This window comes from Naegleria fowleri (assembly GCF_008403515.1).
Source record: "Naegleria fowleri strain ATCC 30894 chromosome Unknown tig29, whole genome shotgun sequence".
Classification (NCBI taxonomy): domain Eukaryota; phylum Heterolobosea; class Eutetramitea; order Acrasida; family Naegleriidae; genus Naegleria; species Naegleria fowleri.
In genome coordinates, this window is record NW_025407961.1 from 91,259 (window position 1) to 106,368 (window position 15,110).

At 38.1% G+C, this 15,110-nt stretch overlaps 7 protein-coding genes across 7 annotated transcripts; 3 read left to right on the top strand and 4 right to left on the bottom strand.

The window, feature by feature from the left end:
- Nucleotides 1–78: 78 nt before the first annotated feature.
- FDP41_002258 (uncharacterized protein) lies at nt 79–1,876 on the top strand (the record flags this gene model as incomplete). The annotated part of the gene is made up of 2 exons (XM_044705432.1): nt 79–230; nt 340–1,876. The coding sequence occupies 2 exons, from the start codon at nt 79–81 to the stop codon at nt 1,874–1,876; spliced, it is 1,689 nt and encodes a 562-aa protein (XP_044563151.1).
- Nucleotides 1,877–2,638: 762 nt separating this feature from the next.
- On the top strand, nt 2,639–3,922 carry FDP41_002259 (uncharacterized protein; the record flags this gene model as incomplete). Its single annotated transcript, XM_044705433.1, has 1 exon — nt 2,639–3,922. One exon carries the CDS (start codon nt 2,639–2,641, stop codon nt 3,920–3,922), a length of 1,284 nt encoding a protein of 427 aa, XP_044563152.1.
- A 2,480-nt stretch (nt 3,923–6,402) lies between these two features.
- FDP41_002260 (uncharacterized protein) lies at nt 6,403–7,285 on the bottom strand (the record flags this gene model as incomplete). Its single annotated transcript, XM_044705435.1, has 3 exons — nt 6,403–6,798; nt 6,992–7,051; nt 7,211–7,285. 3 exons carry the CDS (start codon nt 7,283–7,285, stop codon nt 6,403–6,405), a joined length of 531 nt encoding a protein of 176 aa, XP_044563153.1.
- A 632-nt stretch (nt 7,286–7,917) lies between these two features.
- On the bottom strand, nt 7,918–9,132 carry FDP41_002261 (uncharacterized protein; the record flags this gene model as incomplete). Its single annotated transcript, XM_044705436.1, has 1 exon — nt 7,918–9,132. The coding sequence occupies one exon, from the start codon at nt 9,130–9,132 to the stop codon at nt 7,918–7,920; it is 1,215 nt and encodes a 404-aa protein (XP_044563154.1).
- Nucleotides 9,133–9,606: 474 nt separating this feature from the next.
- On the bottom strand, nt 9,607–10,479 carry FDP41_002262 (uncharacterized protein; the record flags this gene model as incomplete). The annotated part of the gene is made up of 1 exon (XM_044705437.1): nt 9,607–10,479. The coding sequence occupies one exon, from the start codon at nt 10,477–10,479 to the stop codon at nt 9,607–9,609; it is 873 nt and encodes a 290-aa protein (XP_044563155.1).
- A 130-nt stretch (nt 10,480–10,609) lies between these two features.
- FDP41_002263 (uncharacterized protein) lies at nt 10,610–12,343 on the bottom strand (the record flags this gene model as incomplete). The annotated part of the gene is made up of 1 exon (XM_044705438.1): nt 10,610–12,343. One exon carries the CDS (start codon nt 12,341–12,343, stop codon nt 10,610–10,612), a length of 1,734 nt encoding a protein of 577 aa, XP_044563156.1.
- Nucleotides 12,344–13,449: 1,106 nt separating this feature from the next.
- On the top strand, nt 13,450–15,005 carry FDP41_002264 (uncharacterized protein; the record flags this gene model as incomplete). Its single annotated transcript, XM_044705439.1, has 2 exons — nt 13,450–14,246; nt 14,471–15,005. 2 exons carry the CDS (start codon nt 13,450–13,452, stop codon nt 15,003–15,005), a joined length of 1,332 nt encoding a protein of 443 aa, XP_044563157.1.
- Nucleotides 15,006–15,110: the final 105 nt, after the last annotated feature.

Genomic DNA, 15,110 nt, shown 5'->3' on the forward strand with positions numbered 1-15,110 from the left:
ACACTTCTTCTTTTCATTTCACAGTTTTCATGTTTGAAAGAACTTGTGAAGAGTGAACTCTGAGCTCATTCCAAAAAAATGTCACAATCAGTGTGTGCACTTGAAAATCCTCTTGAATCTTCCTTGCTTGACAAGTATTTGGGATGTATTCTCGGAATGGCTGTTGGTGATGCCTATGGTACCACCTTCGAATTTATTCCTAGACATGGAATTTCCGATCATGATTTGACGTGAGTATAGTTCAATCACACAATACCTTTTATTCATGCTTCTTGAATTCCATCGCTCTGAATCCATTTTCTCATCAACTAAACTGATTGAACACAAAACTGTTATCAGTGATGAACTTGTCGGTGGTGGAAAATTTCGATTAATGAAAGGCATGTTCACCGATGACACTTCGATGGCTCTTTTACAAGCCGAATGTTTATTATCGAGAAGAAAAGAAGAAGAAACAAACACGAATGATGATCATTCCCATGAGATCACTACCTCATCAAAAGAAACATCAAGTACTGTTCCATCTCTTTTTGAACAAGAACTCGAAAACTTTCCAATCGAATTTCAATTGAACACGATGAAGGACGAGGAACAAAATGGTTCCAAAATTTCAAAATGGATCGAATTCTTGATTCATGGTGAACCACGTCACACTCTACTGGATGGACGACAGATTCAAAACAAATTTTTAGAGTGGTACCATGAGGGACATTTGAGTGCAAGTGGAGATTGTTTTGATATTGGAAAAACAATTTTGGTCCACTTGTTGAAAAATGAAAAAACACAAGCAGCGTTTTGTCCTGTTGAGAGTTGGAATGATCAGGCGAGTGGAAATGGAGCATTGATGCGACTGGCTCCTGTTCCATTGTATTATTATCGCTTGTGTGAAAAAGCACTTTTGAGAGAAGATGACAAGAATTCAAAACAAGTATTAAGGGAAAAGTTTCTTCATAGAGTCATCACAGAGAGTGGAATTTCTGCATTCACAACTCATCCTTCTCAATTGGCTTTTGATTGTAATAGATATATGGCTGCCTTAATGATAGGATGCATGCAAGGTGTCACTAAAGAAGAATTATTTAAAAATTCTTACCAACACGAAGAAGAAGCATGTGATTCCTATTTATTTGTACCTCATGGATTGCCTCGTAATTATTGGCAACAATTTCCATTAAGAAAAGAAGTGCGAGAAATGATTCAAAATTTCAAATCCAAGAGCGCGGATGAAATTTCCAATTCAGGCTATGCGGTGACTGCTTTTGAAGCTGCATTATGGTCATTCGCATCCACGGACACCTATTTTGAGGGTTTGAAAAAAATCGTTCGTCTTGGAGATGATGCTGACACTGTGGCATGTATTTATGGACAATTGGCAGGTTGTTTCTATGGTGTGAAGGGAATTCCTGAACCTCTCATTTCACAACTTGTTTTGAAAGATTTATTGAAAATAATTGCAACAGAGCTCTATTACAGTGGAGGTGCTGACATTGCTGTTAAGAACGATCATAAGGAGGAAATGAATTCACATGTCATTTACAAAAATGTCATGTCCTTGTATTACAATTTGGAGAATTCATACAAGGGCATTCATAGACGATCCAATCCATGTCCAAAGCAGTTCAAGACCATTGAGGAATTTGATTTGGCTGTTTCTCAAATGATACAAGAATTTGAAAAGCATCAACAAGAAATTCTTCAAAATTTGGAAAAGACTGACGAAAGACTCAAGTGCCAACCATTGAAGGATTCTATTCTTTCCATTTCAAATTCAATTTTACAAGATTTCAAAACTAGATGTGATTGTTTCACAAAACCTCCTCTTCTCGATCGATTGAATCGATTTTCAGGACCTCCTTCCAGACCATTCATTAAATGATCATCATCGACCTCGACCTACAAACTTACTGAGCTAAAAGTCCTCACAAGCGAACACTCCTTTCATTGCCTCAATTCCACAATCATTCAAGAAATTTTTGATACAAAGAATGGCCATCTTCAATTGGATCACCAATTTCCACATATTATCCCTTCAGCTAAGAAAACTAAAAATTGAAAGGGTTTCCCCTGTATTTTCATTTATTAAGCAGCCTGTAGATCAAGTCATCCAACAGCTGCCAGTGACCTTTTGGTTCACCGCGCAACATCAGCACCTTACCGAAAAACACAATTACTTCAATTACTTGTGCGTTTCTTTTTGACATATTATGATAGCGAATCAATGTGAAGTATTGCTACTCCCCAATCAACGACAACCACAACTGCCCGATCATATCCTTTATCTGGAGTTTTGACGTCCAACATCATTTTTTTGCATGATAGGAATTTATTGGAATCCTGTAGTGTAATTTAAGGGCTGTCCGACTCAAAAACAAGGTATTTTTGCTGCTAGTACTGCATAGTGGACGTTTGATTGGTACGTTTCCTTATGAGACTTGGCAACGTATTTAAATTAACTTGTAAAGAAACTCCTGCCAAATGAAAATGGCAAAGTTAGATGATGTTTTATATCTTGATAGTTGTTCTCTTAGAAGGTTATTATTACAACTTGAGGTTCCAATTTTAAACCAAAAAAAATCGAATTCATTCATCCACTCACACCTTTCAAATCGATATAATAACGGCCGAGTAGTTGCAAAACATGAACACTACCACAACGGCATATGGAATGCCAATACCATCGGGATCGGGATTTGCTCTTTCACCAATTCCGAATCCATTGGTGGATCAATATATTTCCATTGAGGATTCAATGAATCAATTATCGGTTTTTGTACCACAGTATCACTCTCAGACCCTCGTGGTTCATTCCTTGCAGGAACAAGTGAATCAACAACGACAAGTTTTACAATCGGTTTCCTCTCAGGTCCTTAAGGAGAAGAAGTCTGTTGAAAAACTTTATCAACCATCCATTTCCAATTTCTTCTCCAAAGCTTTGGATAAGCATGGATTTGAGAAAAAGATTGAAAAGGAACAATTGGAATACAAAGCCTTACTTGAAAAGGAACATCAAGCTAAATATCAATTGGAACAGTTGGAAGCACAGCTGATGCAAGCACAGAGTATTCAAACTTCACTCCATCAGCATGTTCAAAGTTATGAAACGAAAAAGCGTGAACTTGAATCATGTATTGATCGAATGATGATTGCAGCCAATTTACCACCTCATCATATCATTCCTCAGACACAACAGGAACTTTTCATGAATCAAAATAAGAAACAACAAATCGTGTGTTATTTGTCTCAATATAAGGCTGGACTCACCAATTTGCAACAAGCCTACTCTTTATTACAATCCTGTTATCAACGATTATCGGAAGCAAAGAATCTTGCAACAGCTGATTTATTTATGAATGGAGGCATTGCGAACATGTATGTGGATAGTATGAAGTATGAAAATCTCAATAGAGCCAATGATGATGCAAAGAAAGCTAAAATGTTCATTGCTGAAGCTGTTCGACAATGTCCACCACTCGCATCCCAACCACTTTTTGTTGCTAAAGTCACACAAGGAGATTTTGTTTTTGATGTTTTCTTTGATAATATCATTGCTGATTATATTGTTAGAGAGAAGATTCGAAAGAGTAAGGAAGCCATGAGTGAGTCCATTCAACAATTAACCATCACGCTGAATTGGCTCCAAATGACTTGTATTCCTCAAATTGAGAGAGATTTACAAGAGGTCGATCAACTCATTGCCTCTCTCTCCACGACGTTACAACAAGAGCGAATGGCCATTGTCATGCAAGCTCTCCATCAAAAATCGTCACAACAATCTCAATTGCCAGTCATTTCACTTGGCGTTCCAAATTGTCCTTCACAAGTGACACCTACTCTTGTTGATTTTTCCACCCATCAGCCTTCTTCTGATCTAGCTGCATCAGTACTGAGGTTGGAGACAACTTGGGAACCTGCAGTGCTGTAGCCTTTTTTTCAATTACATGTTTCCTTCATACGGTTGTGGTCAGCAGGAAGTTGTAAAAAAGTTGAAGCGGCGAGTGGTATTTGATAAATCTGTTCAGAACAGCTGTGTCTGTTATGTCCCAGCCAAACCAAGCAAACTCTAGCCTTCGAGGTGAGGATAACAAGAAGAGAAATTTAGAAGATCAGTCCCCTATTCAAGAATTCCCTAACGATTATGAAGAGTCCTAAACAAAGGAAACTAAATTCAGAAACTTCTGATCTGAATACGGAACAGATCTTTCTCGCAATGCGTCATCAATGCTCTCAACAAATGGAATCTCTCGCCTCACACATTCAAGGCTTGGAGTCTCTTTTCCTACAAATGAATGAACATTCTCGCCCTTTAAACCAGTTGCCCAACACGAATCCTTTTGGATTTCAGCCACCGAAAACGTTGAACATCATTCCAGTTGACCCTACGAACACTGCAACAAACCCTGCCAACATCTTCAAGAACTTTCATCCCTTTCCAACCTCTCATCACCCACCAAACTCAGAAGATACTTTGAACCTTTATACCCCGAAACAAACAGGACCAACGTTCTTCTTGAAGGGTCTATCAAACGAATCCTTGTGTTACAAGGTTGGAGCAGTCCTCTCACGAAAATGGCACTCGACACCTGAGGAGCTAGCTGAACAAAACATTGGGGAACAATTATTCACTCTTGTTCAAAACACAACACAAGATCTCCTCACGATGAAACAAACCCTCAGGCTCTGCCTTAAATTATCTAATGATCAAATATAAAACAAGACTTCAAAACCAACGTCAGAATTGTTCCGTGCCCAGAGATACATTTACCAATTCTCAATACCGTGATGATAAGCTGTGGTCTCATCAGTAGAGCACTAAATAGCAGCACCACCACCAATGATCTAATAGCTAAAGCAGAACTTAATGCATTAGCCATGCTCCTCTCGGCTCGCGTTGCGAATGCGATCGAATGCGCTGCATCTAACAACTACTCAATGAATGACATTTCAAAAGAAATCAACAGACAAACAGGCACGACAGATAGACAAGAAGAGCTTAAAACGAACTGTACCTTTATAAATAACGGGATTTGTGCTGTCAGAAGGTAATTTCGACGGGTACTCACGTCTGGCTCATAACATTCTGTAAATCAATAAATTTGATTGTTACAATATACAACACGTATTAGGTAATTTTTTGACGAATTGGTTTTTGCTCGCTGGACGTCAGCAAAAAGTTCAACTACAGCTACTTTGAGACAACCAAATTGCCGCTTGTAAAAGGATATAGCAAAGCTAGGTTTCGATCCTAGGACCTGTGGGTTATGAGCCCACCGCTATCCCACTGCGCCACTTTGCTCTATTCATTCTTGTTCACCTCGAAATTTACTATTGATATTTTCTATTTTTGGAAATGTTGTTAAAAAGATGTATGAACGAACAAATTTTTGTTATTTCAAATAAAAATCTCATCCAAGAAATCCTCATAATCATGATTTGAACAGTCATTAAGTTCTTCACTCGTTTTTTTTTTAGTGATATTATGGCAAATAAATGAAACAAAGAAATTTCAACCTCACTCCAATTTAAGGCATCCCAAGTTAAATTGTTCATTGACTGAGCGTGACTTTATCATATTATTAATTAATTTTAATAAATTTGGAAATTCCCTCAATGTTCCATATTTGTCTAATTGCCTTTTGTTGCAACACTCAGAAATAGATTAAGAATCGCATTTGGAAATCAAATAAGAAAAATAATTCAATAGTATTATTATTCAGAAAACTCGCTTTAGTTTTGAGATCATCATTCACTTATCATCATGAAGAGCAGGTTATTATCAAAATGTTGTTCTCGTGTGAGCACCCAATATAAAGCAATTCATTTCGGTTTTACTACTCAATTAAGATATGTGAGAGTAAGTACAGTCCTTCGCCCTCTTCATGATCCGATCACAACAAATTTCATGAAACTGTCGACTATGGAATAATAGACAGAATTAGCAGTAGGAGAAGAAAAAGCAGACGAAAGGTAGGTTTGTTTGTGAATTTGAAACAGAGAGTGATCAGTGTGTTGTTAGATTTAACGGTGAGGTTAAAAAAACCTTGCATGGAGAGGTCGCATCGACGGTTCCCGAGTTTGAGAAATGGAACGAAACACTCGCTTCATCTTCAGAAGCCATTGTTAAGGCAGAGCGTGCCCATGATCTCTCCAAGGAGGAATTGCAAGAGCAAACTATTAAAACTTTACAAGAGAGGGAGAAGAACAAACAATTCCCATTCGATGATACTCAGTAAAATAATTACAAGCAAGGTCCCAAGTTCTTGAAACAATCAGAAATCAATAATAAAAACTGAAAATACCACACACAGAACTTCTCTTCATGCTCAAGACAAGTGGTGACATTGCACTCTGAGAATCTCGTGTCGGAACAGGATCACACCATCCAAGTAAAGAGCTCTCTGGAATTTATTGTTCGTTTCCAAAGAATGTCTTGTAAGCTTGCAACTTAGGTGACATTAAACTTTGTCCTTTCTTCTCCTTTTCCTTGACGTATTCCTTGTATGCCTTGATACCCTTAGCAACAATTTGACGGGCTTCAGTTGGACCATGGAAACCGTCGACCTTAACGACCTTCTTTTCCAACTTTTTATAGTCCTCAAAGAAAATCTTCAATTCTTGTAACTTGTGTGGTGGCAATTCAGCAATATCATTGTAGTGATTGTATTCTGGATCGTCAGCATGAACACAGACAATCTTGTCATCTCTCTCACCTTGATCAATCATGATCATGACACCGATTGGTTTGACTCTGAGGAAAATCATTGGAGCAACAGATTGTTGCATCAATACCAAAACATCAAGCTGTTGTGTGCATCGATTGATAATTAAAATTTCACAATTATTATTGATCCACATCATTAGCGGTGATGTATTGCGATTCAATCATTGCAATTTCATCATGCGGTGCATATCGGAGAGTTGCATCATCATCATCGTCATGTGAAAATTATTCCGAATGAGATTTTGTGAATGATGAATTTTAACAACAACTTACTGGGTCATTATCTTCACCATAGGTTTGTGGAATGAAGCCATAGTTGGTCGGATAGACCACCTATACATCCAATTCATTCATTGAAGATTTTGAAATTTCAGAAAAGGTACACAACATGTTAAAGTAGTTTCGTTCGTGAGCGAGCCGAGTGGCCAATTCCCATCATGTATATAATATTATAATAAGTACTTGAAACCTTGATATCATGAAATCACTTACAGATGAAGAGAGAATACGGTCGACCTTCAAGAGACCAGTCTCCTTGTCCAATTCGTACTTGACCTTTGAGCCCATTGGAATTTCAACGAGAGCATTGAAAATGGTTGGGTTGTCTTCAGAGACGTCTTCTCCCTTTTCACATCTCCACTGTTTGAATGAAATGTCATGAAGAGAGCGGAATAAGTTCGGACCAGAAAATCAATTAATATATATATATTGAATTCAACATAAAACATGTACTACATACAGCTGAATATTAGCAACAATAATATAAAATTATCATCATGAAGAAATATTAGTCCGCGATGAGAGAGCACATCCATCAAGCCATTGAAAAATCATCATCACGAAAGCAAGAACAAAATATTCCATTTAAAAGACGGACAAGGAGTACAAGAATCTTTAGTTTCCTACTACCACTGCTCTCATCATTATCATCAATACTTACACAAATCTATTATATTCAAAACAAACAACAAAACCCCATCATCGTAGCATCCACGAATTTATTAATCCTCTCCTCCCTTCAAAGAATTAATCCAGTCTACTACGTACCGTGCCATGCGTGAGCCATTTTGAATCAAAAGAATTGGTTCGGTTTAGAAGGTTGAGAAAATTTTTTTCGAATTCAAAAATTCGCTTAATTTTCTAAAATCTCCTGAGACACACCTGTTCACACGCCTTTGAGATAATACAGATTGATACTTTTATTCAAGAAATTCCAATTGAGTGGCCACCCAATCACGAGTGGATTCACCATAGTGCTCAGAAAGGTCTTGTAATGTCTTGTTCAATAATTGAGAAGCATTGAGTGTTGCATTTTCTGAAGAAGAGCTGGGAGAGAGGTCGACCAATCGATCCAAATGGAGTTGATGTTTGAGAGAGTCGTCATAGTCAGCTGCCGCTTCTTCATGAATGGTCATTACAAGATCTGGAATCCATGTGAGTCCTCTCAATGTTTTAAAAGTGAGGGGTTTTTCCTCGAGTTTTTTCCCTTGTTCTTTCGAGTGGATGTTTCTGTAAACACAAAAAGCTTGTGAACAATAGGTCCTCGAATAACAATCCGCAACCAAAGCCAGTTTCATTTCATCCACTGCTGATTCTTCTTCTTTTTGATATTCAAGCAACTTTGGAGAATTCACGACAATTCCAACCTTTTCATGTTTCCAAAAGCTCAGAAAATTACTTGCCAAAGTGAACACTCGTTTCAGAGTGAGTTTAAAGTCATCACTGCAATGTTGAGCGCTCCAATGCCTCTCTCCAAACTTCAGAGCCACTCGCTGGGCATGTTCCTGCCCAGCAATGGCTTCAACCAATGCTAAACTGACAGGAATTGAAGCAGAAATTCCAGAAGTGGAAATGAGAGGGTTTCCACCATGGAAGTTCGACGAAACAACATATCTTTCATTGCTCATCCATTCCACATGAGGATGTTGCTTTCGTAACCGATTCATCGAATACCAATGACCTACACCACGTTGCAATGATTCTCTCGATGGATCTTTTTCAAATAAACCTGCATTCACGAGAACCCAAATGCCATCACAAATACTAATCACAGTGGCGCCTTTCTCGAATTGTTCTCTCACAAATTTCAACAAGATTTCATTCGTGTTGTTTTTAACTGCGGGAACAAACAGATAGTCAGCTCCTTGAGGATACTGTTCATTAAACTCACTGATATGAGTATGAGCCAACATTTTACATGAGGGTGTGGGAAATAGATGGATGGGTTCGTCCTTCCTTGTGGAAACGGTGAGCACTTGGGAAGCAACATTGGCTTCAACAAGAACGCTGTATGGAATGATGAAATCTGTCAGCTCTGTTCCCGAATTTTCACCAATTAATGCAATCAATGGCTTTTCATCTTTAGAGTTTCTTGGCTTGAATTTTGGCAATGTGGTCGCTGCAACTAATGGCATTTCTAAACTCGAGAAATGATGATGAAAGGATAACGACGTTACGTGGTGGAATCTCCAGTTATGAACTGTGAGTTTTTTGAGAGGTGTCGCAACTAGAGAGAGACCCCCTCTGGATGTTGGAAAGTCATTGGAATGAGATTCTTGTTCACCCCGAGGTGCACCTTTGTTCATTCCTTTCCCGAGGACAAGTTCCTCCATTTGGATCGAATTGAAACTAGTTTTCTTTCAAGGTGTCCCAGCCAGAGTTGAGTCCACGCAGTATAGCGATTCAATCATGGTGTCACAATATTGAATGTTAGAATTTGACTCAGCTGAAATGAATTTATAGGTTTTTCGAAAGGACTTTAAATGCTTTCGTTTGGCCCAAAACTCTTCATCAGCATCCCAGAAGGCATTCAGGGCAATATTGAATCCACATGGACCCTCATCTTCCTCACAAGAGGAATGTACTTCGCCTTCCGATAACACTGCATGTCACCAACCCAATGGCACAAGTAAGCCATCACCTCTCTCAAGCTGAGCTTCTAAAAATTGAACTCGAGAGCTTTTAGGATACTGATCGAGTTGAGATTCCCAAGCATTCACTTCTGAAAATCGATAAATTTCTCCTTTCATATCTTGCCCTTTGCAGGATTTAAATGTGTAGGGATAGAGATTGAGGTAGTGAGTTGGAGATGCTAATAAAAAGGTTTTTTTGCCACAAATTTGTAGCATGAGATTGTGAGCACAGTCGAAATGAAGCCAGGTTTTTTGTTGATCATGGACAAGCCAAATCCCAAGATATGACAATTCTTCGTGATGTGTCAATTCTTTCATGATGAATTGTGTAAAATCTTGACAATCATTTTGTAATTGTTCCAATTCTAATTTTTCTTGATCGGACATTGTGACATCAAGTAATTGCTGATGATCATTTGTATGAAAAGATGTTTCATATGACGTTGTTCTTTCATTTTCGGAATGTGTTTGAATTTCATCCTTTCTCCTTTTTGAAATTAAATTGGATCCCGAAAGATAATATCTTGTTGAATGGTTGTTGGTGAGTTTTAATTGGTCGATTTTATGTAATAGTTGAGGAATGGTCATGGTTTTAAGTGTACCAGCTCCTGATATATGATCTTGAGTGGTTTTTGTAATTTGAAATGGAATGTGAGAATAGGATTGCTTCAGTTCATTCACAGTCCAACTCATGCATTTCATGGAATGACCAAGTCCTTCAATAATGATCGGAATATCTTGTTTCAACCAATCAGAGAGCTTTTTGGACGGTGGTTGCAATGAATTGCTCGTAGAATGGGAGTCTTCCACCATCAGCTCTGTAATTCTCACTCTTTGAACTTGTTGCATTTTTTGAGAACAGATGTGAAAAAAGTTTGGCACCAATTTGATTTGAATAGATAAAAAGTGTAGTTATGATTATTTATGAGGATGAGATTAGGATGGAATGAACACATGATGGGATGTCACATCTGCCTGCTTATTTCTTCTTGTCCTTTTTCTTTTCTTTCTTTTCCTTCTTCTTCTCCGACTTTTCTTCCTTCTTATGTTCCTCTTCCTTCTTTTCTTCCTTCTTCTCCTTCTTCTTCTTCTCCTTCTTGGATTTCTTTTCTTCAGTCTTGTCACCGTTTTCAATGGTTTGTTCAGACTTTTCTTCCTTGCTCTTTTCCTTCTTTTCCTTCTTCTTTTCCTCAACGACTGGTTCAGTTGCTTGTTCATCCTCCATGACATCTGCATTCTTTTCCTTCTTCTTATCCTTCTTCTTTTCCTTCTTGGATTTCTTCTCCTCTTCAACAGGACCTTCTTGTACAACGTCTCTCTTTCTCTTTTCAGCTGGCTTCTTATCTTGTTTCTTTTCACTCTTCTTATCCTCCTTCTTTTCATCTTTCTTGGCTTGCTTGATGGCATCTCTCATAAGTTCAATATTCTTCTTGAGTTTGACAGAGATTTTAGCATTTCCTGAAGTGGCCTTCTTTTCGTAGAATTCTAATCGTTCTGCAATTTGATCTCTTAACATTTCACCAAATTTGGATGTTGGGAAATCTTGGAAAGCGTCAATACGAGCAGCCATGGCACACTTGTTGGCCAAATATCTGGAAATTTTACCCTTATTTTGTTTGGAAGCCTTTGAGACAAAACTAGAGTGATAGAGAAGACCATACTTTGGTGTCTTGCCTCGTGTCTTCAAAGCTCTAAACAAGGCCTTTTCAGCACCCAAAATTTGAACTGTGGAAGCAGGACATTTAGACAAATTCAACAAACTGCCAGCCTTAGAAATGAGACGAGCACCTACAGATTCACCCAAAATGCATGTCAAGTTTGGAGCCACATCGTGCATCTTGGTTTCCAAATACTCGAACAATTCAGCTCTATATTCAGTCAAGTCGACAACCTTCTTGGCAAAAAGTTCCATATTCATCATGTCAAATTCAGAAGCATCTTGGCCCATTGATGAACGAGCAGCTCTAACAATTTGTTCTGTCACTTCCTCATCCTTAGTAATTTCGTTAAGTTGGTGAATTAATTCGTCATACTTTTCGCTATCCTTGAAGAGATTTGAACGGCTCTTAATGGCGAGTGCACACTTGGCATATGTGTCATTCTTCTTTACAAGTTTAACAAGTTCTGGGAAGTGATATCCATACCATTCCTTCAATCTCATGGAGAATGTATTCAAATCCTTATCTAATTGATCAAGCATTGAGATTGACTGTATAATGTTATTATCAGACTTATTCACATTGAATTTAACCTTTGCTCTACTGTATGCGTGACCCAAACCGAGTTGTGCCTTTTCCAAATCTCCCTTCTTCAAACTATCAATAAATTTATGAAGATGTAAACGAATACCACGACACAATCCCAAAACTGAGTCATCAGTGAAACAAGTAATCTTCTTTGCAAAGTGTTCTTGAATAGCACCTCCAAGTTTGTTTTCCAAAACACCTAACCTGGTGTCATCCTTTGTCTTCAAATTAGCCTCCAAAAAGTTTTGTAAAAACTCGGTAAGGATTCCTTCAGAGATGGCATTCATATTTTCAAGACCATGCTCTGGAGTATCAAATGGTTGGAAGGCAACAAATTTTACCATATCTTTGAAACGACTGTACTCTCCGATTTGTTTTTCAATTTTTGAGAGGGCCACTTCATCGACCTTCTTCTTTTCAAAGAGGGCAAACCCTAAAGCGCTTTCATAGAGTATATAGGTAGGCATCTTTTGTTATCTATATGATTGTTGTTATTGGTGATGATGCAGAAGATGTTATAATGATGTTGTTGGCCATAGCAAGTTCAATGATGTTGTTGTTGGTGGTGATGAACGGAATGATGATGAAATATCGAGTTATCACATCCCAACAAAAAACAAGTATCATTAAAAATCGCAAATTTGATAACATTCAAAATGGATATTATCATAATATGAATACGGATTGTTCTTCATCGCTAGTATTGAATACATACCTATTGAAAATGAAAGCGAGCGAAAGGGAAGAAACAGATGAACAAATTTTTTTTCAAACAAATTTTTGATCCTTTCCTCGAAGGTTGCACTGCTGCAAGAGTCAAACATGAAACAGAAGATGAGAGTGATAGACAGTTGAGACACAACCTTCATGGAATTATAAACAACGACATATTTAAAACACTCTGTGGTTAGGAGGTGGAACCATTGTCTTTCAATTTAGGAGACAATGTATGTTGTTCAACCAGTCCCCGACACAAGTCCAGTAAACAGGACGTCTTTAATCAGGCAATAACATCAACAATAAGAACAAAGTTTCTAACCCAAAATGACCAGGCCAAAGCTTTTGAGCAGATCAAAAACATTATGATACAAAGGTCTTTCTCCTTAATCATGCAAAAACTTTAACTCTTTTCTCCACATCAGCAAGGTTTCATGTCCTTCCCTTATTAGGTGATTCAACAAGAGCAAGATCAAGGGTACTCTATTTTGGTGAGAATTGAAAAGTGACACCAAAGCAGTACAAAATCATGCTTTTCTCATTCAAATGAAGAAAATTCTCTGTTTTTGCGGAGATGTAGTGAACTCTCACCGGCAAATGTACGAATGAAACTCATCATCCATGTGAGACGTTCGTCGATATAACCTTCTCAAAATAATTGTAGAATGGAACAATTAAGTTAGCACACTTTCACAGGGTGGATGATTGGTCAGAGCTTGTGAAAAGTCTAAAGTCGGAAACCGGTCCCGAACGCAGCTCCTCTTTACTCGGACGGATTTTCCTCATTCTCTTCCTCGGCCTACCTTAACAAGAGCAACAGCACGAACGCTCGTTCTAACGGACTCTCTCGAAAAAAATGTCATCTTCTTCAACAGCTCCAAACAAGAAGGAAGAAAAGGAAGAACCTAGAGAATTTGGTGGACCATGGGGATGCTTGGCCATCATGATCTTCTCTCATATCATTCCGTATTATTATTGGTATTGCTTGGAGTTTAATGATTCTAAATTGGTGTGGTTCGGAGATGTGGATTGGGCTAAAGCTTGGGAGCAAGCTCGTCCCAACTGGACTGCTTTCAATATTTATATGGGATTCATCATCTTTGAGGGATTGTTGGCTTGGTTGATTCCGGGCCATTATCATGAAGGTCTTCCTCTTGCTCATGAGGGTGGAAAGAAATTGGTGTACAATTGTAACGCCATTCAAGCCTGGTATGTCTTGTTGGGTACCGTGGCTGTTTTGTACGTTACTGGAATTGCTCCAATCTCCATGTTGTTGGACAATTATGCTTCCGTATTGTCGGTAGCAATCATTTTCAGTAACTTGGTTGCCTTGTTTACCTATTTCTTTACCATTGCTACCAACAGACAACACCGAATGACTGGAGGTTTCCTCTATGATTACTTTATGGGAGCAATTTTGAACCCAAGATTGGGAAGTTTGGATTTGAAAATGTTTACTGAGGCTAGAATTTCATGGGTCTTGTTGTTCATGTTGACACTTTCCGCAGCTGCCAAGCAATACGAACAATTGGGTTATATCACTTCTCCAATGGCTTTCATGATTACTGCTCACTTCTTGTACTGTAATGCAATTATGAAGGGAGAGGAATGCATTGTTTCCACTTGGGATATTTTCTACGAAAAGTGGGGATGGTAAGTTGTTATATCTGAGCTCGGAATTTGATCAGGGTGACAATATTTATCTGCATGATGATGATACTTTCCGAAAAATTATTCACACTTCACTAATAATCATTTATGGAATGCACAATGTGTGATGAAAAAATTGTGACTGTGTGTGAAAACCGTGCGAATGAATGTGAAAAAACCATCGTGGCCTCTTCACTTCAACATGATACAATTGAATTGAACATTAGGCTCTTGATTTTCTGGAATTTGGCTGGTGTTCCATTCGTTTATTGTTACTCCTCTGTTTACATTTTGAAGAAGGGAACTGAAATCAATCATCCAACATGGTACACAATTCTCTTGTTTGCAGTTTTATTGTTCTCATATTACATTTGGGACACTGCTCAAAGTCAACGTAACAGATTCCGTATGATGAAGGCAGGTACTTTCAAGGACAGAAAGACATTCCCACAATTACCATATGGTACTTTGCCACCTAATGCCAAGTGTTTGAAGACTAAGGCTGGAAGTGAATTGTTGGTTGATGGTTGGTGGGCCTACGCTAGAAAGCCTCACTACACCACTGATATCATGATGGCTTTGTCATGGGGATTGATTTGTGGTTTTGGATCTTTCATTCCATACTTTTATTTCTGTTTCTTCACCGGTATGATTATTCACCGTGCTCACAGAGACATGGAAAGATGCAAGAGAAAGTATAAGGATGACTGGGATGTTTATTGTAACACAGTCAAGTATATTTACATTCCAGGTATTATTTAAATTAAACTAAGTTATTATTGAATGTTTCAAAATTGAAAAACCTAATAATTTACAAAGTGGGAAGAAAACTTGTGGTGGAGGCATCTCCTAATAATACAGAGTACA